Source organism: Acanthochromis polyacanthus, chromosome 22, assembly GCF_021347895.1.
Source record: "Acanthochromis polyacanthus isolate Apoly-LR-REF ecotype Palm Island chromosome 22, KAUST_Apoly_ChrSc, whole genome shotgun sequence".
Lineage (NCBI taxonomy): Eukaryota > Metazoa > Chordata > Actinopteri > Pomacentridae > Acanthochromis > Acanthochromis polyacanthus.
Genome location: NC_067134.1, coordinates 13,773,614 through 13,798,610, shown reverse-complemented (window position 1 = coordinate 13,798,610; position 24,997 = coordinate 13,773,614). Strand labels below are relative to the sequence as shown.

The window sequence follows — 24,997 nt, the reverse complement described above, 5'->3', positions numbered from 1 at the left end:
CGTGAGCTTCCGTTCCTCCCCGTGCTCACTCGAGTCCTTTCGGCAGAGCAGATTTTCGCTGTCGTCGTCTCCCTCGTCCTCCTCTCCGTGTTGTTGTTCTCGGTGACGCGACGGAGGTGTAGCCTGACGCGGTCTCTTACGTGTCGGTCTGAATAAAAGTGGAGCTCCGTAGACCCGGGAGTGACGAAGCGAGTCCGTGTTGGTAAGAGGATACGCATCCGATGTTTGCTAAACAGATAGATGGCTGCCCAGAGAGGTTTTTTGCGCCCAATATCCGCACAGAGCCAACAAAGAGATCATGGCGGCGTTGCAGAGGCTCACAAAATGAGTCAGTCTCTGCAAGGCTCGCAGGCTCGCAACACAACTGAGACATAGGTATTAATGTGGGAGTGGGCTTGAATCTTTTTTAATGAACTGCTTAGAAATAAGTTACTGAAGCAGTTAGCCTTATAAAGCTGTTGCTGATTGACGTAAAACCCATGTTAAACTTAAATTAAGCGAACAAACTAGTTAGTGAAAGTGGGGTGTCCTTCTTGGAAAGAAAAGTGGCTTACAATGTATGCAGGCATTTCCCTCCATACAAGCTCTCAGCTAGCAACTTAACGGTGTCAGTCAGTGCAACATTAGCCCGCACTGCAATTGAGTGTTAAGGAAAGCGCCAAACTGTGACGCTAGTTATTAAAATTTGGGATTCAGAACCTCGATACATGTCAAATAAATTGCTCCTGAAATGGCTAATATTTAATGCATTCCCATTAGCTTGTTAGCATGCTAACCGAAGCAATGAAGCTCAATCTGCTAGCTAACCTAAATGCTAACTGTAAGTTATCCACAACTTCGCATTGCTTTGGTTTTAGCCTTCAGCGTTTTATGGAAACAGCGAGCATGTTAGGTTCTTATTATCACTTCTGTATGTTTTAAAATTATTCGACAAGCAAATATCCATATGGTTTCTACAAGGAGACAATTTTATTAATGAACGAGCTAGCATGTTAAGCAAAGCCACACCCTTCTTTAAGACGCCAAGCAAGTAAGTTGTGAATGAGGCACAACCTCCATCAAAGTGTCTGCTGTCCACCGTAGACCACTTTTTCTGTGTTTGTGCTGCAAAGTACAGTTTAAAGCATGATGTCACGGATGCAAATGAAGCGTTTTTTTTCCCTCAGATTTTAAATGACCATGGAGGCTGGTGCAGACACACAGCAAAGTGGTGAAACAGCAGTCTCTGAATCTGAGACCCAACAGATTACACTGGCACAGGTAATTCTTACTTTCATGGTCAATTTAGACTTTGCACAATTCAGAAAATCAAAGCAATGACCATTCCTGGGGAGTTTTAGTAACTTGACACACATACGATGTATGATTGAGTGTTGTTGTGGTTGTAGGCGTCCATAGCAGCAGGCCAGGTGACATGCAGTAGTCCCACAGTCACCCTAGTGCAGTTACCGAACGGTCAAACAGTCCAGGTGCACGGGGTGATCCAAGCTGCTCAGCCTTCTGTCATCCAGTCACCACAAGTTCAGACAGTACAGGTGAGAGAAAGATGATAGAAGTTTTGACGTAAGCATAGTTAGTTTGCATACCACAGCGAAAGAAATTGTTAATTTTTCTTCTTTAAAGGAGTTTCTTGAGACCATTGTTGAAATGAAAGTATTCTGATGTTTATTCACTTGTAGATTTCGACTGTTGGTGAGAGTGAGGACTCTCAGGAATCCGTAGACAGTGTGACAGATTCTCAGAAAAGGAGAGAGATTCTGTCCAGAAGGCCTTCTTACAGGTCTGTGTGACATCTTATACAAATAGAATTTAGAGTTCCATTTATGTTTTATTGTTTTTGGTCTTTTGTCTGTATCACACCTGAGTCTGGAAGACACTGATTACTGCTATTCTATTTTTTTCAGCTGATTTTAGAACAATGTTAAGAACAATGGCTTCACTTTTAACTGCTTCCAAAGAAACCAGAGGCCTGTGTTTGCAGTGTATAAATGACAAACAGGTCACATGATTTGGGAGAAATTTGATAATTTGACAGGTTATTTATGAGTTGAATGCCAAAATTTTTCTGTGATTGTTATCCTCGACAGGAAGATTCTGAATGACTTATCATCAGACGCTCCGGCGGTCCCTCGAATTGAGGAAGAGAAGTCAGAAGATGACTCAGCCCCTGCAATCACCACAGTCACCATGCCCACTCCCATCTATCAGACCAGCAGTGGCCAGTACAGTAAGTACTTTTTGATACAGGAAGTTTGTGGTTTTTGTTGAAATATGTAGGTGTTACTGCAGTCAAGAATTGCACATCGTCTGTGCTGAAGCAAATTCAATATAGCAGCAAAGTCTTGACAAGCAGATGTGGTTTTGAGTCTAAATTTTTATGTTATTGGCTTTTATCACACCAAGAATGATTATCAACAAACTGAGCAGTTTGTTTTAGACACATCAAAGCCTCTGACAAATTGATTTGCCACATGAAGACAGTACAGAAATATAAGATGAATTTGTACACTATAGAAAAAAAGTGCACTTTGAAGCTTCAATTTATGATTACTCGTCTCTGCTGTACTCATGTCTGATGTACTTTATATGGAGAACAGGACATTTGACATCATTCTAACACCCAGAGATGTCCCTCTGCAGTTGCCATTACTCAAGGTGGGGCCATTCAGCTGGCCAATAATGGCACAGATGGAGTGCAGGGTCTGCAGACACTCGCCATGGCAAACGCTGCTGCAGCCCAGCCTGGAGCCACCATCCTACAGTATGCTCAAACCAGTGATGGTCAGCAGATCCTAGTGCCCAGCAACCAAGTGGTTGTACAAGGTGGGAAAATATTTTTGGCATAAATTTCCATTTAAACTGCATTGAATGAATGCATGAATTTAGCAATACAGTAACAGCAAACACAAAATGTTTTAAATTTCTTGACAAACCAAACAATCAGTCAAGTAATGGAGAACATCGTCATTAGATTAACCCACTATAAAAGTATGTAATAAGTACTGTTCTATGAAAAAAAAAGTTGAAAATTAGCTCCACCTCAACCAGTTACAACAGTAAAAAATTGCATGAGTAATACCAGCGGAAGGATTCAATGTAAATGGTGTAACAGTCATAGGGGACATATTTCTGCAGTGAGAGCTTTTACTTTACTTAGGTAACGGATGTCAATACTTCTCCCACCACTGCTACTTAATACAAAGTACTGCGTTTCTCCATATTTGTCTGTCAGCTGCCTCTGGTGACGTCCAGGCATATCAAATCCGCACTGCCCCCACTAGCACCATCACTCCTGGGGTCGTCATGGCAACCTCGCCTGCGCTGGGCACAGCAGGAGCCACTGAGGAAGTCACACGTAAAAGGGAGGTCAGACTGATGAAAAACAGGTAAGTGTATTGTTTTACTCTTAAGTCTAAAAACTGTAGACTCTGGAAGATTTGTCATTGGTGAGTCTGACAAAGAATATTGCATTGTTTGAAAGCCCTGCTTTGCCCTAAATATCTGAAGAATGTCTTGTAGTTTACAATTCAGCTGTATGTGGTTCTGTGATGGGTATGCAGTTCTTGGCAGGTAGGTAGAACTTGGCATAACTTGCCATAACTGGACTAACTTCTCAGTGATGATCAGAGGCAGAGACATCATTCTAATGCTGCATGAACTAGTTCTTTATTTTCTTTTCTGGGGCAGTGAGCCAAAAACATTTGGAAAACTGAAAATCTGGGCCTGTCAAGACACTTCATGCCTAATTACAGCAACTTGATCACCTTTGTGGGCATGCACTTACAGTGGCTGTGGCTGCATGCTGGTAATGCTACTTTTCACATGCTCACAACAAAGTCAGCCTATCATGGCTCGATCTCTTATTTTTAAGTGTTTTTTTATCTTCTTTTTGTCAGTGTGCTAAAACATGCGTTTTAAAACTTCACTAAACCATTATTATGCAGTTCAGAATATTTTATCTGCCTCTTGTGCTTTCTCATTGCATCTATTTTGTTGATTTTTATAACATGATTTACTCAGTCCCTGTTTTATGAAGTCCTTCATTTGAAACAAAGTTGTTTATAAAAGAAAATCCATTTTTTCTTCTGCACCACACTTGGTCACATTTTGTTTGTATGTACATGTCCATCCTAAGTATTAGTTTCCTGTCACAAACTTCATTACACAATTAATCCTTTGTTCTTACTGGTGGCAAATTCTTTTTCCCTGTGGGCTCATTTTTCACCGCACTATAAAGTCCTACACTTCTATGGAAACAGCGCAACATCACTCGAAGAAAAGGGAACTTAAAATGTCTTCTGTGTGGTATGACACAGTTATGCCATAATTCAGCAAAATAGTTATTTTTTCTGCAAGTTTCAAAGGAGACACTTAAGATAAGGTTATTTTAATGAACCATCACAAGCTTAAGCTAAGATTTGTTTAATTTTCCCAAAGAAACATTCAAATCAAACTTAAGTTTCAAGACCAGTGGTCCAGACTGACCAAAATGGTTGCATATGCAGCCGTTTTTTTTGGGGGGGGGAGTGTACAAGTTAATATTTTAAGTGGTCGCATACGTGCAAGTGAATTATGATTATTAAGCTGTTTGGGTGTTTGTCTAACCAGCGCAGGTTGCTACTGCGTTAGCTGTAGTGGTGAAAAGTATTACTTTCATTTGTCTGTGGCTCAACCAGTCTGTCCCTACCAGACGCTATTTAGCTGCTGTGCGTGAAGTTAAAGTGATCTGTAGATGATCATTTTAAAATCAAAATTGTCTAACAAACACAACTGATGATCAGAATGCAGGTGAAGGCCAGGGTGACACTGGCTGAACAGGCAAAGGAAAAAGTGCAATACATTGAAGTAATTCAATTTTTATTTAGCACCAAATACAATTCAGGTCATCTCAAGATGCTTTACAGAACCCATATGTCTGAACAGTAGTACTGGAGGCCAAAGTGTAACCATCCAGAGTAGTTACATGCTTTGAAAGCGGGTTTCTGAGATGTTGGGGGCCAAATACAATGATTTCAGTCTGGTCTGAATTTAGTAGTACAACCATAGTTTTTTCCCTCTGCTTGATCTCAAAAAGCAATTGTTATTGACTACCTTCTTTTTCTTGATTTCTTTTAATGTTTCTTAAAGCCAGAAAGTTGCCATTTTAAATGACTTTTGTTTTGTGGCATGTCTGTGATCTACTTTTTTTCTACAGTATTAAACAATTGAATGAGCATCCTCCAAAAATGGTGATTCCATAATTTTTGCCAGGGATTGTAGAAAATTACAGGTCATCCATGTCTTTATGTCTATAAGCCAATCTTGCAGTCTGGCAAGCTGATTAGTTTCATCTGGTTTCATAGATAAATACAACTGAGTGTCATCAGCATAACAATGGAAATGAATACAGTGCTTCCTAATATTATTGCCTTAGGGAAGCATGTATAATGTGAACACTATGGGTCTTAAGACAGAACCCTGAGGAACTCCATGATTAATCTTAGTATGCTTAAGAGTCATTGTGACGTGCACCTGTCTGATAAGTAAGATCAAACCAGTCCAGTGCTGTCCCTTCAATGCCAATAGAATGTTCTAGTCACTGTAATAAAAGTTTGTGGTCGATGGTGTCAAATGCCGCACTAAGGTTCAACAAAATAAGCACTGAAACTCTTCAGATAACCTATTCCTTTTTAAATGTTCACATAATTGATTTGCAACAGTTCTCTCAAGAATTTTAGAAAGAAATGGGGGGTTGGATATGCAGTATCTCCATTTTTACTGAGGGGTGTACTCACTTTTGTTGCGAGCAGTTTTGACAATGGCTGTATTGAGTTATTTTGAGGGGACCGTAAATTTACACTGCTGTACAAGCTGTACACTGACTGCTTTACATTGTAACAAAGTGCCATTTCTTCAGTGTTATCCCATGAAAATAATTACATATTTGCAGAAATGTGAGGGGTGTATTCACTTTTGTGAGGTACTGTAGGTCTATAGTTAACTAAAACATCTGGATCAAGAGTAGGCTTTTTAAATTCACATACGTTGAGCCAAACTGTTCTCTAAAAAGGTTAAGATACTGCAATATTATTTATGATATGACTATAAATATATTTTAAAAATGGCTTCCAGCTGTACTGTACTGTCTTGTAGAACTGTTGCAATCGTGAAATTTTAATTTATGATCATCATTCAAATAATCACATTTAATGATTTAATTGTCTTCACAGAAGAAGAAACATAGTCTAGTCTGTTATTTATACAGCACAATTAACCCTGTACAACCCACTGTTTACTTTGAATTTTGAACTCTGTGACTATGGCATTATGCACTTCTAAACTTTGTCATTTTGGGTCAGAGGAATAACAAACTAATAAAAAGAAAATAAATAAATACTGTTCTAAGTCATCATTTACATGTGCTCTTTGTCACACAGGGAGGCAGCCCGAGAGTGCCGTAGGAAGAAAAAGGAGTACGTCAAGTGTCTTGAGAACCGTGTGGCTGTGTTGGAGAACCAGAACAAAACCCTCATTGAGGAACTTAAAGCCCTCAAAGACTTATACTGCCACAAATCTGAGTAGAAACGTAACTGAACGCCTGCCAGGGGCTTGAAAGTGCCCATCTGTTAACATGTACAGAGACTCAGCATAGAGCCATACATCTGGATGCCACTCCTCCTTTTCTACTATTTTGCTTTCTTTTAAAAAAAAAAACTGCTGAAAATCTGTGAAATGACTCACCAGGAATAGGAAAAAAAACATGCCCAGTCCCCACTTCAACAAGACCTCTTCACATCAGCTATCCATAAAAGAGTGAGGCAGTGTTCAGAATGATGGTGGAAGAGACTACAACTATACAGGGTCTTTGTGGTGAAGCAGTGGAACGGACTCTTTGGCTGTTCTTGTCTTGACACCGCCAAGGGAAGCATTCCAGTCACTGGTGCCTGGTCAAACTGGGCAACATCACCAGCAACAGGGAACTAACCATAGTCACCAATGATGGAACTTTTAGAGTTTTTCTCTCTGAGACGCTTTGGAGAGGTTACCTTTGTGTGCAACATTTGTATTTGTATCTTGCGCTCTTGCATTAACATCTGTTACTTATTAATGCTTTGAAATGTAGACGGGCTGTCTTGGACATTTTATCTTTGAACTGTGTTTTGGTTACATGCTTCCTTACTGCCATTGACTTTTTTTTTTTTTACTTAAAATTACTTTGCCTTTATACGACATGAACAAAAACATAACTGTCAAGTTGGGTTGTAAAAAATGTTTTTTTATATTAATTACAGCTTTTAGAACACAGAGAATAAACTCTGGAACTTGGAAAGAAGTGAATTTAGAAAGCATGTAACTCAAATTCTTAAACGCACGTTGTCTCTAGCGTTTCTTAGCTTTAAAGACAGTAATCAAGACAGTGGAAAATTCTGATATCTTCAAGTGGGCCGGTGCATGTTCCCAAACATATTACAAAGGCTCATTGATGTTGATTTTTACCCATCTCCATGAAAACTTCCCCAGAGTTAAGAAAAGATAAAAAGTTGTTTAAAACCTGGGAGTCCCATGCTAAATACATTGTTCTTGCTAAAAGTCCATTGTTAGCAGCAAATACAGTCCTACTCTTCTGACATAATGTGCCTCTAATAACACAAGAAATGAGGAAAAAACATGGAACTGAACTGTTGCTCATTTGTCAGAAAATGTGTTAGCCAAAATGGCTAACCTGCTGCCATTTGCTAAAAGTGGTATTTTAAAATTATGATTTTCATCTGTATTTTTGTATTATGGATTTTTCAATCCATTTTTAAAAAAAAAAAAAGTTAATTTTATTGACAGATTCTTTTGGAACAAAAGCAAAGTAATGAGCCTTAAGTGTTATGCAGTGAAAGAATTTATCTGCATATTTCTAAGCACATTTTGGAGACGCAAGGCATTTCACTGGAATAACAGGTCACTGGCTATGCTAGTGTAATATACTGTCCTGTTTTATTTAACTTGTGTGTAACCATAGACTGCATTTATAAGATGGAAAGATGGACATAGCCAATGCGGAAGTGAGTTAAACCTGGATTATTTCTAATGGCCAGCAGGGGATGACTACTCTGGTTTGAAAAAGAAGTCGGATTGTATAAAAGTTGTATAGAAAGCGATCCTACTTCTTATGTGATTTAATACTGTAGTAAACATTTTCCTGATTATTTTATGGCCTCATTTGTTATTTTAAAGTTTCCTATGATACAGCGTGATGTTGTGTAAATTGTACACAGAGCTGTCTGATTTACCATTTGCTTAAAACTTGTCTGTTTCAAAAGACCAAATTGGCAATTCCAAACTCGCGGCTTCAAAACTATAGTCCACTAACCAATTGATGACATCAGGTTGGCTACATCCATTTTTTTTAATATACAGTCTATGCATGTAATTAAAAAGAGAAACAACTGTTCAGCAGAGCCTGTCTCCAAAATCTGTTTAATACAAAGTGTCATGCGCACTTTCTTTGCATTTACAATCACGATTTAACAGAAGAATCTCAGCACAGCTCTACCAGACAAAGCCTGCTGAGAGGCCTCTATAAATTTTACTTGAGACTACACTATTAACCTGTAATTATCAAGTGTCCATGAGTGTTATGTTGCTCATTAATCATCAAGGTATTAGCATGCATTTGACAAAATGTTATTAATTTTATGGAGCGTCAAATCTCACCATTTTACCTAACAAACACTGCAATAGTGTGACCGAATCAAAAAAACAGGAAAAAAACTTCACAGTGAACAAAATGGATATTTTCATTATAATGGAATGCTACAATGTATTCTTTAGGTATTGTGTATTGTCATTAAATAGTACGCTTTTTCTTTTTTTGAAATGTTGGTTTTCATTAATTTTTATTCACAATTTCTAAATGTCAGCACCAACTTGTATGATACAGTGCATTATGTTAGAGCTTTTCAAATATTACATTTTTGGCAGCTGTTAATAAATGTCTTTCTGATACTCTTTCATTTCATTCTTATGTGGAAACAGTAAATCCGAAGGCAGGTGAAAGAACGCAGACAAGTTAGGATGCCAAGTTGTCACAAGTCCCTCCTATGTGGCAGTTTGCAAGCTTTATATACATAGATGTCCCTTTGCTTCTCATAGTATACTTCTTCGACTTTGAACCGCAGCTTGAGCATGCTCAAAAAGTTTGTATCTCGCTCATAGCGGATCTTGCAGGCCAGCAGCACCACGGTGGTGTCCGAACACAAGTGCTCCAGAGTCTGCAGCAGAGGCACAAATGTGTCCTCCAGGTAAACAATGTCTGCTCCCAGAACCAGATCAAATCCGCTAGATGGGTAGCGCTCAAGGCCCTTACCCCAGGTCAGCTCTGACACAACCACTGATCTCTGGTAGTCAGTGGGCAGGTTTGCCTTTACATTCGCAGAAAGGAAGTCCAGGGCAGGTTCTCTGTCGGTGATGGTCACTTTGGCACCTGGTAAAATCAAGAACGTGGCACTAATAAGCATAGATGAAGATTCACAGGGGCAGGTTAGAGGCTGTAACAAGTTCCCAATCTCTAGATTTGATCAATGATTTCATTAGTTACGGTCAATATGTGTTGTATTCTTGCTTTCAGTCAACATCCGTAACACAGCTGTCTGTTATTTCGGAAAAAACATCCCAAAACACACAAGAACATGTGTTCTAAATATGTAGGTTTTAAATCTGAGTTGTTAAAGTCATGGGGTGAATAAATTCATTAAAACTGAATGAATCTGTCATTGACAGAAAAAAGTGCCATTTGCCATACAATTGAAGAGGTAATTCCCTCAAACAAAAGATGGAAAAGATGACAGATGTCAGAGCTTATATGCGTGTTGAATCAGCAAGGATAATTCTGAATAAAAAGAGCTGAATTATAGAAGAATAAATATTTGAAGGCAATACAGAGTGCCTGAGAGAATTACTGCATTATATATGAAAGAGAATATGAATTGTCACCTTGTGCCTAAATTTTGCTAACCATAAACTGATGCTGAAAAGGCACACATGGCTTTTTGCAGTTTTGTTTTGTTAGGGCCTATACAGTGGCTGATTATTAGTAATCAAATAGAAAAATAACTGATATTTGCAACCAACATGCATGCACAGCACAATTTAATACCTTGGTCTGAAAAGATGAAATAACACACACTGAAGCATAAAATGTATTTGCAATACTTTTGTTAATATAATGTTTTACTGATGTTTAATTGCAAGAGATTTTTTTTTTATCCTGAAGTGTTCTTAGGCTATTATTAACCGTGACATGTAACAAATCATCTTGCATGTGAGTGGCAATTCCAGAAAGAATAAGAACTGCATTTATTTTGACAAGAATCTACTTAAAAAAAATTTTTAGACCGCCCTTCTTTCCTTCAGTTTCTTGTTTATTTAAATGCCTGGTACATCTAAAGGTATATTTGTTTGGGCAAATATAATAACTACAACAGGTTAATAAGAGTTTAATTTAAGAGCTGATATCTAGCCATTTTCCATGGTTTTCTTGATAATAATCAAAATCACTTTAGCTCTTACATCAATAGCTATTCAATTGGATTTAGATCTGGTGATTGAGCAGGACAAGGCGTGGTTCTAATGTTGTGATCCACCCCCATGTTCTACTGCAGGGGCAAGACAGTCTGGTTTGCAGGATCCCCAGGCTTCCTCCAAACCAGTAAGTTGGCTGGAGTGGGCATTAATTGAAAATTGGATTATTCACTGAAGAGAACCTTAGCCCAATCATCAACAGTCCAATCCTTGTGATCCCCATCCTCTGCCTTTCGTTGATGAAGGGCTTCTTCCGTGATCTGTGTGGCTTCAGACCGGCTTCAAGAAGTGAATTTCAAACTGTCTTTGCCGAACGAGTTACATTTCTCTAGGAATGGATGAGTGCACGGTCATCTCATGGGGTAGAAAGGACACTTCCTACCATGACCAGCTAGCAATTTGGTAGTATCATGTTCGGCTTGTGCTTTCTTGGTGTAATGAACGGCTGTCTTGGAGATCTTCAGTTTTTCACTACCTCACGCCAATTTCCAGCAGTGCCAAGCTGGCTGCCTTTGTGGCTTCACATAATGCCTTTGTTTTAGGTATTATGTGAGAGCTGACTACTTCTGAGTTGTGCTACAGCTTTATTGTAAGCAGGAAACCATTCTAGGCCTTTGCATGTGCAGTGCTGCTTATGACAGAATGACCTCTTATTTACCCTGGGAATACACTGCATTTTTTTGTCATGTTCATTGTATTCTTTGGGTAATATACCTTTCGTGGTACAAGGCACTAAAATGAAAAAGCAATTGAAGAAAACATGTGTGGTCTGATGTTTTTTTTCCATGACTATATACACACGTGGACAAAATTGTTGGTACCCCTCAGTTAAAGAAGGAAAAACCCACAATTCTCACTGAAATCACTTGAAACTCACAAAAGTAACAATAAATAAAAATTTATTGAAAATTAAATAATCAAAAACAGCCATTACTTTTGAATTGTTGATTAACATAATTATTTAAAAAAACAAACTAATGAAACAGGCCTGGACAAAAATGATGGTACCTCTATAAAAGATTGAAAACTATTTGACCAGAGTGACATGATTAACTCAGGTGTGTCATTTAATTGACATCACAGGTGTTTCCAAACTCATAATCAGTCAGTCTGCCTATTTAAAGGGAGACAAGTAGTCACCCTGCTGTTTGGTGAAAAGGTGTGTACCACACTGAACATGGACAACAGAAAGCGAAGGAGAGAATTGTCCCAGGACATCCGAAAAAAAATGATAGACAAACATCTTAAAGGTAAAGGCTATAAGACCATCTCTAAACAGCTTGAAGTTCCTGTGAAAACAGTGGCTCATATTATTCAGAAGTTCAAGACCCACGGGACAGTAGCCAACCTCCCTGGACGTGGCCGCAAGAGGAAAATTGATGACAAATTGAAGAGACGGATCGTTGGAATTGTATCCAAAGAGCCCAGAGCAACCTCCAAAGAAATTAAAGGTGAACTCCAAGGCCAAGGTACATCAGTGTCAGATCGCACCATTCGTCGTCGTTTGAGCCAAAGTGGACTTCACGGGAGACGACCAAGGAGTACACCACTGCTGAAAAAAACTCATAAAAAAGCGAGACTGGAATTTGCAAAAATGCATGTTGACAAGCCACAAAGCTTCTGGGAGAATGTCCTTTGGACAGATGAGACCAAACTGGAGCTTTTTGGTAAGGCACATCAACTCTATGTTCATAGACTCAAAAACCAAGCATACGAAGAAAAGAACACTGTCCCTACGGTGAAACATGGAGGAGGCTCAGTAATGTTTTGGGGCTGCTTTGCTGCATCTGGCACAGGGTGTCTTGAAAGTGTGCAAGGTACGATGAAATCTGAAGACTATCAAGGCATTCTGGAGAGAAATGTGCTGCCTAGTGTCAGAAAGCTTGGTCTCAGTCGCAGGTCATGGGTCTTCCAACAGGACAACCATCCAAAACACACAGCCAAAAACACCCAAGAATGGCTGAGAGAAAAGCGTTGGACTATTCTAAAGTGGCCTTCTATGAGCCCAGATCTGAATCCCATTGAACATATGTGGAAGGAGCTGAAACATGCCATTTGGAGAAGACACCCATCAAACCTGAGACAACTGGAGCTGTTTGCTCATGAGGAGTGGGCCAAAATACCTGTTGACAGCTGCAGAACGCTCATTGACAAATACAGAAATCGTTTAATTGCAGTGATTGCCTCAAAAGGTTGTGCAACAAAATATTAAGTTATGGGTACCATCATTTTTGTCCAGCCCTATTTCATTAGTTTGTTTTTTTTAAATAATTATGTTAATCAACAATTCAAAAGTGATGGCTGATTTTGATTATTTAATTTTCAATAAATTTTTATTTATTGTTACTTTTGTGAGTTTCAAGTGATTTCAGTGAGAATTGTGGGTTTTTCCTTCTTTAACTGAGGGGTACCAACAATTTTGTCCACGTGTGTATATACAGTGCCTTGTGAAAGTATTCGGCCCCCTTGAACTTTTCAACCTTTCGCCACATTTCAGGCTTCAAACATAAAGATATAAAATTGTAATTTTTTTGTCAAGAATCAACAACAAGTGGGACACAATCGTGAAGTGGAATGAAATTTATTGGATATTTTATACTTTTTTAACAAATAAAAAACTGAAAAGTGGGGTGTGCAATATTATTCGGCCCCTTTACTTTCAGTGCAGCAAACTCACTCCAGAAGTTCAGTGAGGATCTCTGAATGATCCAATGTTGTCCTAAATGACTGATGATGATAAATAGAATCCACCTGTGTGTAATCAAGTCTCTGTATAAATGCACCTGCTCTGTGATAGTCTCAGGGTTCTGTTTAAAGTGCAGAGAGCATCATGAAGGCCAAGGAACACACCAGGCAGGTCCGAGATACTGTTGTGGAGAAGTTTAAAGCCGGATTTGGATACAAAAAGATTTCCCAAGCTTTAAACATCTCAAGGAGCACTGTGCAAGCAATCATATTGAAATGGAAGGAGTATCAGACCACTGCAAATCTACCAAGACCCGGCTGTCCTTCTAAACTTTCACCTCGAACAAGGAGAAGACTGATCAGTGATGCAGCCAAGAGGCCCATGATCACTCTGGATGAACTGCAGAGATCTACAGCTGAGGTGGGAGAGTCTGTCCATAGGACAACAATCAATCGTACACTGCACAAATCTGGCCTTTATGGAAGAGTGGCAAGAAGAAAGCCATTTCTCAAAGATATCCATAAAAAGTCTCGTTTGACGTTTGCCACAAGCCACCTGGGAGACACACCAAACATGTGGAAGAAGGTGCTCTGGTCAGATGAAACCAAAATCAAACTTTTTGACCACAATGCAAAACCATATGTTTGGCGTAAAAGCAACACAGCTCATCACCCTGAACACACCATCCCCACTGTCAAACATGGTGGTGGCAGCCTCATGGTTTGGGCCTGCTTTTCTTCAGCAGGGACAGGGAAGATGGTTACAATTGATGGGAAGATGAATGGAGCCAAATACAGGACCATTCTGGAAAAAAACCTGTTGGAGTCTGCAAAAGACCTGAGACTGGGACGGAGATTTATCTTCCAACAGGACAATGATCCAAAACATGAAGCCAAATCTACAATGGAATGGTTCACAAATAAACGTATCCAGGTGTTAGAATGGCCAAGTCAAAGTCCAGACCTGAATCCAATCGAGAATCTGTGAGCAGAGCTGAGGACTGCTGTTCACAAACGCTCTCCATCCAACCTCACTGAGCTCCAGCTGTTTTGCAAGGAAGAATGGGCAAGAATTTCAGTCTCTCGATGTGCAAAACTGATAGAGACATACCCCAAGCGACTTGCAGCTGTAATTGCAGCAAAAGGTGGCGCTACAAAGTATTAATGCAAGGGGGCCGAATAATATTGCGTGCCCCACTTTTCAGGTTTTTATTTGTTAAAAAAGTTTAAAATATCCAATAAATTTCGTTCCACTTCACGATTGTGTCCCACTTGTTGTTGATTCTTGACAAAAAATTAAAATTTTATATCTTTATGTTTGAAACCTGAAATGTGGCGAAAGGTTGAAAAGTTCAAGGGGGCCGAATACTTTCACAAGGCACTGTGTGTGTGTGTGTGTGTGTGTGTATATATATATATATATATATATATATATACATATATAAAACTGTCAGAGTCTATGGAGAAATCCAAGGTCCTATACCATTCCAAATAATCCAAGCTGTTCTAAAGCATAAAATTACTCTTTTTCACTGTAAACAACTGTTTTAATCAACTCAACAGGTGAAAAACAGCAGTTCTCACAAGTCAGAAAAAGGCTATAAAGCCATATCTAAGTGTTTTCAAGTTCCAGTGGCTACAGTGCCAAATATTATTCAAAAATACAAGACATTCCATACTGTGTAAAAATCTTAGAGGATTCTCAACAACATCGGGTAGTGTGCAGAGAAACTTGACCTTGGGCACCACTGGACATTTCAGCACAGCAAAGACCCAAAACACACAGCAAAAATGGAGAAAAAATGGTTATCAGAAAAAAACATTAATGTTTTGGAGTGGCCTAGCCGAAGTCCTGACTTGAATCCAATTGAGAATCTGTGGAGGGAGCTAAAGATCAGGGTGACAGCAAGGAGAACCTCCAACCTGAAAGAGTTGGAGCTAGGCATAAATACCAGTGGAGACATGCAAAAAGCTGGTCAGCAATTACAGGAAGCATTTGATTGCTGTAATAGCCAATAAAGGCTTTTCTATCGATTACTGAGATGGGGATGAATAATTTTGAACAAGTCATTTTTGTTCAAATGTAAATAAAAGCTGAGGAATATTTTTTCCACAATGATGGCTCTTGTACATCATTTTATTATTTTTGAGAGAAACCTGTGCCATTTCCAGGCAAAAAACAAAAAAACAAACTTGCTGTTTGAATAAAAGTAACTAAGTCAAAATTTGCCAGCGGTATGAATAATATTCCCTTGGCAAGCTCTGGGTAGATAGATAGATAGATAGATAGATAATCAGAAAAATGCTAAATATCAGATCTGATAAGCAGTCAGGCTTATCATTGGTCTACTTTTGATTTATGTTGTTGCTTCTCTTATACAATCTACATGCACTATTTTAACATAATTTTAAATTGTAGCACAGTACATTAAGTGATGTTTGATGCTCACAACTTCCAAGTTTCAAGTATCAAACTCGTAAATTCTTGTATTCTGATTAATTTTTATGCGTGGTGCAGAAGCCTTTAGTTGTGTAGAGAAAACACAAAATTCAGGCACAGTGAGGTGGGAGGGACAAATGTTCTACATATCCCCTGCATCCCCTCTGAAATCTACGACTATGATGCCCTTCAATCTATTTCAGAAGACTTGTAAATGGTTAATAATGATATACTTACCCAGCAGTGCTGCTACAATGCCCACCAGCCCAGTGCCAGCGCCCAGTTCAATTGCCAACGTCCCGTTTAAGTCCACTTTCCCCATCTCCAGATACATACACATGACAATTGCCTGGAAAACAAACGCCATATGCATTTTAATCAAACATGCAGTAGATATTAAACACAGAATATTGTTACCACTTACCGCATCCCACACAACTGCTGCCACCCCGAGCTTTTTCCAGTCCTGTGCGAGACGCAGGTCGTGATTTGCAAACCGAAACTGTGCCGATGAATTTTGGAGTTTGGACAGCGCTGGTAACGAATTTTCAACATAAGGTACCAGAGCCATATTAACTATTATAGCTACGTGTGTCATTTACCCATGCGCAGTACAGCTCTTCTTCTTCGGGGTTTTAAAGTTGATTTTTTTTCACTACCGCCATCTTCTGGAGCTAATCATCATATTAATTTCGGTGTTCTTTATCATTTTTTCATCGTCTATATTTTCCTTAACATATAAACCCAATATTTAGCTTCACCACCCAGAGCTAACGACTCCATTCTCTTGTTTTGGTAAGAAGAATAGCGAGTCTCTTCAAACCTTATTAGCCCATTTTTGACAGCCAATGAGCTTGTCAACCAATCACGTAACCGCTTCTATAATGCTAACCAATTGGAAAGTCTGTCTTTGCTATGGGCGTATCTGCAAGGCTTTTCTCAACGACGGGGGCGTGGACTTTCACAAGAAGTCCACCAGGTGTGTAAAGCTAACGATACGTAGCAGCAATATAGTTTCCCTTTCATTTGTGTTTCTGTACGTAAAAATAGAGAATAAAATAAAATAAACTACAGAATGCAGATTTTGTCTATTGTTTCTCCTGAACCCAATTTGCCTTTCTGGTCTTTTTTAAGCACGAAGATAACCACAAAAAGTTCCTTGAAACAAAAGGGCAGTCTGGGTGCACAGTGATGGAGTGATTAGCACTGTTGGTTTGATTCCTGGTCTGAGGTCATTCTGTGTGGAGTTTGCATGTGCTGCCTGTGCCTGCGTGGGTTTTCACCGGGTGCTCTGGCCTTCTTCCACAGTCCAAAGATATGATTAAGTTAACTGGTGATTTTCCCACAAGACACTGGTTTCGCATTCAGCTTAAAGCTCTTAATGCGGACTTTTAGTGTGAAAGGCCACCGGTTACCTCTGAACCTAAACACTACCTACTGTCAATTGACATCCAAGACTCCCGTAAATGCGACGAGATGAAAGCTAACGTTGGCTATATTTTTAATACCCGCTTCTCTCTCGCTTCCTTAGCTGTCGGTACAGTGTTTTCCAGCTGGTGAATCTGCCAGTTAGTCTGCTAGAACCGCCTGTAACAGTGACTTCAGTTGCAATGAGAATGGATCGATTCACGTTGCTAAAGGAGCCAAGAATGGATTGAGGTGCGGTAGCTAGCGTTAGCCGGCTAGCCATGGAGGGAGACAGAGGAGCCTGTGACTTTGTCTTGTTAGACTCTAATCCGTAAAATGACGTGATATTAGTTACTCACCATAACTGCTCAGCCCACGCATGTAAGTGTTATTAGTGCGCCAGTACTATGCTGCGCACACGCCCTGAATATGTCTGTTCTGCATATACCGCAGATTTGGTTGTCAGTACATAGACCCCATTCTGCTGTTTTCACCCTAATACACTAAACTATAATAATCTAATTTTAGCAATCTAATGTAGGTTTTTTTGAAAGCTAGTCCCACTAAACTACAGTCAAAGTTTCTATTTACTTAGGTGTTACATTATTTATCTTCCCCTAAAAGATCTACTGTGAGGCAGACATCCTGCAGTCGAGTGTTGCCACTTTGACTAGTTCCTCCTCAGTCATATGGGAAACTGCATCCCTGGCTGTAGCAGGACTGCTGTAGGTCAACCATGGGAGGTTCAGTGTCTTGCTGTATCTCTCCTGGAGAGAGTCCCAAGATCCACAGGAGAGAGGTGGAGCTCGAGGAGTGTCCCATCACCACCACTGAAGACGTGAGCGAAGACACCGGGACCTACCTGCAGCACATCAGCGACAGGGAGCTCCCAGATGGTGCGTGGTGATTAGTTTGAGGGCTATTTTTGGAGTTTAAATCATCTTTGTAATATGAATGTGTGCAGGTTGCCATGTCTTGTCTTGCTGTTTTCAGATCAGTGCAGGGTTTTTCCTGCATACAGAATTTTTTTTGCATGCAATGGGGTTGGTAAAAAAAAAAAGCTGGAAAGTTCATCGGGATAAAATTATTTATTTCTGTTGATATTGGTTATTAATGATTTTTTTGATAAACCAGGAGAAAAAAGTTTAGCCTGTTTATCAATGTGCACGGATAATCATTTTAATGTTACCATGACAATAAAAATACACATAAAAATAAATGAGTGTTAATGAATGATCTCACTTTGATACACATTGAGTGAGAATACCAAGTTAAACCCAAAGAGCCGGTTGTCACTGAATGGACAAGCCCTGGTGTCAAATCTGTCAGCCCTCGGCACAGGTCATCCTGAGTGGGGGATGACCTGTGAAATAGATGAGCCTGGTGGGGGACATAGGGTCGCCTGTGTTTCTTGACTGTGATTTTGGTACCCGCTGACTTTAGCACCATCTGTAGGCATGATTAAAAAGACAAGAAGTCCAGCTAGCTGCAGGCTAGCCTACCTTGGAGGATCTGCACAGAAACTGCAGCAATGATGATGGAGAGAAAAGGGTCTCCAACGTCAAGTGATATGATGGGCTGTGTATGAGTCAGGAACATGCTTGGAGTTAAATTATGCAACTGAATTTTGTGTTTTTCTCCTTCCACCTGTTCCTGATTTTTCAGTCGACAATCTGTCACGTTTTTATTGTTATAGATGAAATATTTATTGCTGGTGAATGTCAGGTTCGTTTTATCACTCAGGCCTACCCAGAGAGTGATTTTTAGCAAGAACCGAAGGGCATCACCAGTGCCAAAATGATAAGAACTGAGAAAAAAATATCGGTTTTCTTACCTCTTTTGTTAATTGGGGTTTCATTTACTCGAGCATAATTTGTTTATCAATGGTCAGAAATAAGAGGAACGTGTATAGATTTCTATGAATTAAAGAAACACAGGCCATGCTTTCATAGTGTATTATTATTATTACGACCATGTATAATGCATTGTCTACCACCGTCTTGTGACAACACTACGCACATTAGTTTATTTACCCCAAAGCAATTACTGGAAACAAACCTAATTAGAATTTTCTTGTTTCAACCAATTTTTATTAATAAACACAATTCAACACTTGCATCCCACAGAACTGGCTCAGGAGGCCAACCCATCAGACCACCCCAGAGCCAGCACCCTCTTCCTAAACAAGTCGCAGACAGACGGTGAGTATTATCATTTAAGACATCATTTTTTCGACTGTTCTTTGAAATTTCTTATCTCACTGACTTTTCTTTCCTCCATTCCAGTACGTGAGAAAAGAAAAAGCAACTACATGAATCATGTAAGTGATGGGTTTGCATGTGTTTAATGCAGTTTTGATTCTGAGGTTTTTTTTGTGTGTGGAAAACAGAGAAACTGTCCAATCAGGCCCAGACACACTATCTTGCAGGATTAAGTCAGGATTTGTGCTCTGAATGTCTTAACATGAATATTATAAAACGTTTTCAATTCCCTTTTAACCCATCATGTTTAGGATTACACTGGCATTTCTCCAAGTTCACTATTATTTTCCTTTTATGCATTAGCATTTTTTCTATTCTCAGACATCCCCAGGGCTCCTGACAAAAAAGTACAGTTCTTGCTCAACAATATTTATCGATGACAGTACAGTCAGCCAACCCAACCTCAAGAGCACCATCAAATGGTGAGTGATCACCCCCAGTCTTCTACATATCTTGACACACATAGTTTCACATTTTGAATATTACCAGCCTGGTTTCCTTTATCAGGAATTGATGATGAGGTAAAAGTTCATCTTTCAGACATGCTCTACGAATCAGCCATTAAAACTAATGTGAAATATTGAATACTATAACGAGAAAACTTATTTTGACTTGTGCTTTGACGATAGAGTAGTTTAAGAATTTATTGGGATAGAATGTGTAATAAGAAAGGTTTCTTGATAGAGAAACTTTTGTTTGATGCAAATCTTGTCTTGTAGTTCATTGTGTTTATTTTTGGTCTATTCTAGTGTTGCACTGGCCATATACTATCACATAAAAAACAGGTAGGTAAAGTTTGAAATATTGTCAAAGATGTCACAAATTTAACATCCTGTGTTAAATTTCCAATTTTTATTGTGCCCAGGACTTTGATATCCAATGATGAAACAAACATTTGCACAAACTGTTTCTCTGTAGTGGTTAGTAGTCAATCAGTCAGGATTTAATTTGTTAAAAATGCAGCTTCAAGTGGCAGTTTCAAAGATTTTATTTGAATAAATTTCCATTGTCACTATCAAATATTATTATAACATTTGATATTTATATATATATATATATATATATATATACACACACTCAACAAAAATATAAACGCAACACTTTTGTTTTTGCTCCCATTTTTATGGTATGAACTCAAAGATCTAAAACTTTTTCCACATACACAATATCACCATTTCTCTCAAATATTGTTCACAAATCTGTCTAAATCTGTGATAGTGAGCACTTCTCCTTTGCTGAGATAATCCATCCCACCTCACAGGTGTGCCTTAGACTGCCCACAGTAAAAGGCCACTCTGAAAGGTGCAGTTTTATCACACAGCACAATGCCACAGATGTGGCAAGATTTGAGGGAGCATGCAGTTGGCATGCTGACAACAGGAATGTCAACCAGAGCTGTTGCTCGTGTGTTGAATGTTCATTTCTCTACCATAAGCCGTCCCCAAAGGCGTTTCAGAGAATTTGGCAGTACATCCAACCAGCCTCACAACCGCAGACCACATGTAACCACACCTGCCCAGGACCTCCACATCCAGCATGTTCACCTCCAAGATCGTCTGAGACCAGCCACTCGGACAGCTGCTGAAACAATCGGTTTGCATAACCAAAGAATTTCTGCACAAACTGTCAGAAACCGTCTCAGGGAAGCTCATCTGCATGCTCGTCGTCCTCATCGAGGTCTCGACCTGACTCCAGTTCGTCATCGTAACCAACTTGAGTGGGCAAATGCTCACATTCGATGGCGTCTGGCACGGTGGAGAGGTGTTCTCTTCACAGATGAATCCTGGTTTACACTGTTCAGGGCAGATGGCAGACAGCGTGTGTGGCGTCGTGTGGGTGAGTGGTTTTCTGATGTCAATGTTGTGGATGGAGTGGCCCATGGTGGCGGTGGGGTTATGGTATGGGCAGGAGTCTCTAATGGACGAAGAACACAGGTGCATTTTATTGATGACATTTTGAATGCACAGAGATACCGTGACGAGATCCTGACGCCCATTGTTGTGCCATACAACCAAGAACATCACCTCATGTTGCAGCAGGATAATGCACGGCCCCATGTTGCAAGGATCTGTATACTATTCTTGGAAGCTGAAAACGTCCCAGTTCTTGCATGGCCAGCATACTCACTGGACATGTCACCGTCACCCATTGAGAATGCTGGGGATGCTCTGGATCGGCGTATACGACAGCGTGTACCAGTTCTCGCCAATATCCAGGAACGTCACACAGCCATCGAAGAGGAGTGACCCCCCCTCCCCCCCCATAAAACAAAACTGCACCTTTCAGAGTGGCCTTTTATTGTGGGCAGTCTAAGGCACACCTGTGTACTAATCATGGTGTCTAATCGGCATCTTGATATGGCACACCTGTGAGGTGGGATGGATTATCTCAGCAAAGGAGAAGTGCTCACTATCACAGATTTAGACAGATTTGTGAACAATATTTGAGAGAAATGATGATATTGTGTATGTGGAAAAAGTTTTTAGATCTTTGAGTTCATCTCATAAAAAATGGGAGCAAAACAAAAGTGTTGCGTTTATATTTTTGTTGAATGTGTATCAATAATTTAGTATTATAATAGTACTATTAAACAGTAATATACATTCCATCCTCCAACAACTATCTTTCTACCAGAGAAGGTTGGCAGAACTAATGCAACAGTCACTCTTTGGGGGAAGCAGCGGACTGTTTTTACCTTGTTGCAAAAGAAATTATTCCTTTTGTTCGTTCATGTGCTAAACTGGAATTGTTATGGAGTGTGGCACATGTGCTATCTGATTGACAACATCACATAAGTGATACTGTTTGGACCAATGGGAAAAAACAAACAAACCTGTATTTCTCACTACGGAGATCACCAAGATTGGCAATTTAAACATGACTTTTAAACTGATGAATTAGTACATAATAAATTGAATCATTGTTACTGATGTCTGTACAATGGGATGTAAGTCATATAAAATGCACACTTAACACTGACTTGTTAATGCTCCTGCAGAGATTCAAACCGCTCCCTGGATATATTCGATGAGAAGAAGCACCCTCTGTCTGTGAGTTGTGGTTTTAATTGCTTGAAACAGCCATGTTTACTGTGCCGATAAATCGATAACAGTGCCTTTTCTGCTTAACAGCGAGAAAAGGTTCCAGATGACTACTCTGTGATCGACCCAGAACACAAACTCATCTACCGCTTCATAAGAACGCTTTTCAGCTCTGCGCAGCTCACTGCTGAGTGTGCCATTGTCACTCTGGTAAGTTTGGAACATCCAAAAAGTACAATTTAGAACCTGTTATTGCCGTTATCATTTTGCTTATGTATTGCTTGTGTGAACGGATGGGCTGTGCCCTGTGTTAGGTGTACCTGGAAAGGTTGTTGACTTATGCTGAGATGGACATCTGTCCTTGTAACTGGAAACGCATCGTTCTCGGTGCAATCCTGCTGGCCTCAAAGGTCTGGGATGACCAGGCAGTGTGGAATGTCGACTACTGCCAGATTCTCAAAGATATCACAGTGGAGGACATGTGAGTGTTACTTCTCATTTGTAAAGGGGTGTGTCCATCAAAGCGTTTTTTTTCCAGCTGGAAGCACTTTGGGTGTTTGGGTTTTTTCAGCTGAGATGCTTTGGTTGCTATGATGTAGAATATCCAAGAGCGCAATGTATTGCAATAGGCTATAATTTTGTGAATTGTTTGTGTTGTTAACAAGCAATGAATGTAAAAATGTTGGCAATGAGTAGAGTACTTACTCTGGAGGAAAAGAAGGCCCACCGGTTTATGTGGATTCGTAATATTTTGTGGAAAAATCGCCTTGGTGAGTACAATTATGTTGATTCACAAGCGGAAGTTGGACATTTGCTCCTCCTCTACTGTGTCAGCATTTAGGGAGAAAAAATGAAATGAATGCAATATTTTACCAAAACATCTTTAAACTCACAGCAACCAGGAAAAAAAAATGCAAAGCCTTTATCACAAAATGAACACCTTGTCACACTGCTGGCATTTTTAGCATTGTATACAATTGAAAGAATGCGCTGTCCTCAGGGAAAAAAGTGTTTTGGTGGACATGTCCCCTTAAACTAACTTCGCAAGCTGCTGTAGCCCAAATGTAGTAACTTATTACAATAAGACGGATTTGTTTTTAATAAAAGTGAAGTAAAGTTTTTTTGTTTTGTTTTGTTGCTTGTTTAGATTTTTTTCTTTTAGTTCTTGCAAACATGCAATGTACATTGTGTTAGGCCAGACTCCAAATAATTTACTGAGATATGTTCACCTTTATTCTGCCTCTGTATGTCTGTATGTTTGTACAGTGTGAAAGCAATAAAAAATATTAATCATAAAAAATAATAAAAACAAAACTGACCTGTTTTGCAGGAATGAGATGGAGCGTCACTTCTTGGAACTGCTCCAGTTTAACATCAACGTCCCAGCTAGTGTCTACGCCAAGTATTATTTTGACCTGCGCTCACTGGCTGACGACAACAACCTCAGTTTCCCTCTGGAGCCACTCAGCAACAAGCGGGCCCAAAAGCTGGAAGTGAGTATGTCCAAGTCTGCATATACACTGCAGGTGAAAATGTTTTTATTTTCACTGTGTTGATAAAGTACAGTTACAAAATTTGTGTTATGCCTTGACATCACTCCTCCTTTTGTTGTAACGGTTTTGTCCGTATTATGTTGTCTCCAGGCTATCTCCAGGCTGTGTGAGGACAAGTACAAGGACCTAAGCAAATCTGCAATGAGGAGGTCTATCAGTGCAGACAACCTGGTTGGCATCAAGAACGCCCAGGCAGTGCTGTCTTAAGTCTGCAATCTTAAATCTAGCGAGGAGATAGAACACCTGGTTTCAAGTTAAGCTACAAAACATGATGCTACATTCTTTGAGAGACTCTTCCAAAGTAGATTAAGGTAATATCTGAAAAGCTTCATTACAAAATTTGAAATGTTCATTTTGGAAAGTAACAAAACATATGAAGCTTATCATACACTCTCACGAAAATATCATGACTCCCATCGCTAAGCGTTCATTACAAGGAACTTCAGCTATTTGCCTTGAAAGCATGGTAATACGGGAAAAAAAATTGCAGACGAACATTTTTTTTCAAAAGTGGATGGAATTGGAAGGAATCGCCATGAAAATGCTTGCTGAAACCACAAACATTGAGGATGTTGTCTTTTTATTACATCAGCCAGTGTTTTGCAGAGTAATTTGTGGCTACAGCCCTTTTCTGTCACCAGCTGTGTCCCTTCTCCTGCATTCACATGAAGACAAACTGTCTCGAACTACCCTGTGGTGTAGTTCTGCACTTGGACAAAGAGTAGACTTTGTTTTGCTTACTATGTAGGCCCCTATAGCTGTGAAATGTACAAGACTTTATTTAATTCAAATAAATTTCATTCACTGTTTAAAGTTGAAGTTGCATAGGTGGGAAAGTGTGTCATGGTGGTTCTTGTTTGCGGGCACTGTGAGCTCCTTTAAGGTGGGTGAAAAAAACTTCCGCATGTTAATGTCTCATTGTGCTCTGAAATGAAAGCATAGAAAAACTAAACAAAGGAAGTTTTTAAAAAAGATCATTCAGAAACCAAGAAGCATTCTAAACTTATGACACATCAAAGTAGCAACCTTTGGCAGATAAAACAGCTAAACGCACTCGTG

At 39.5% G+C, this 24,997-nt stretch overlaps 3 protein-coding genes across 4 annotated transcripts; 2 read left to right on the top strand and 1 right to left on the bottom strand.

The window, feature by feature from the left end:
• The first annotated feature begins 42 nt into the window (after positions 1-42).
• On the top strand, positions 43-8,976 carry LOC110952860 (cyclic AMP-responsive element-binding protein 1). 2 transcript variants are annotated; one of them, XM_022196603.2, is made up of 8 exons: positions 43-202; positions 1,167-1,260; positions 1,389-1,535; positions 1,680-1,780; positions 2,088-2,227; positions 2,641-2,823; positions 3,233-3,386; positions 6,417-8,976. In XM_022196603.2, exons 2-8 carry the CDS (start codon positions 1,174-1,176, stop codon positions 6,559-6,561), a joined length of 957 nt encoding a protein of 318 aa, XP_022052295.1. In that variant the 5' UTR covers positions 43-202; positions 1,167-1,173; the 3' UTR covers positions 6,562-8,976. The 2 variants fall into 2 exon arrangements, with proteins under 2 accessions (XP_022052295.1, XP_022052296.1); XM_022196604.2 differs by lacking the exon at positions 43-202 and adding an exon at positions 209-375.
• mettl21a (methyltransferase 21A, HSPA lysine) lies at positions 8,432-16,490 on the bottom strand. Its single transcript, XM_022196607.2, has 3 exons — positions 16,101-16,490; positions 15,914-16,025; positions 8,432-9,454 (listed from the first exon to the last, which is right to left on the bottom strand). The coding sequence occupies exons 1-3, from the start codon at positions 16,272-16,274 to the stop codon at positions 9,057-9,059; spliced, it is 684 nt and encodes a 227-aa protein (XP_022052299.1). The 5' UTR covers positions 16,275-16,490; the 3' UTR covers positions 8,432-9,056.
• Positions 16,491-17,111: 621 nt separating this feature from the next.
• Positions 17,112-24,757, top strand: LOC110952858 (cyclin-Y-like protein 1). Its single transcript, XM_022196601.2, has 10 exons — positions 17,112-17,979; positions 19,210-19,284; positions 19,369-19,403; positions 19,666-19,766; positions 20,094-20,129; positions 22,343-22,394; positions 22,476-22,595; positions 22,700-22,866; positions 23,716-23,878; positions 24,029-24,757. Exons 1-10 carry the CDS (start codon positions 17,820-17,822, stop codon positions 24,143-24,145), a joined length of 1,026 nt encoding a protein of 341 aa, XP_022052293.1. The 5' UTR covers positions 17,112-17,819; the 3' UTR covers positions 24,146-24,757.
• Positions 24,758-24,997: the final 240 nt, after the last annotated feature.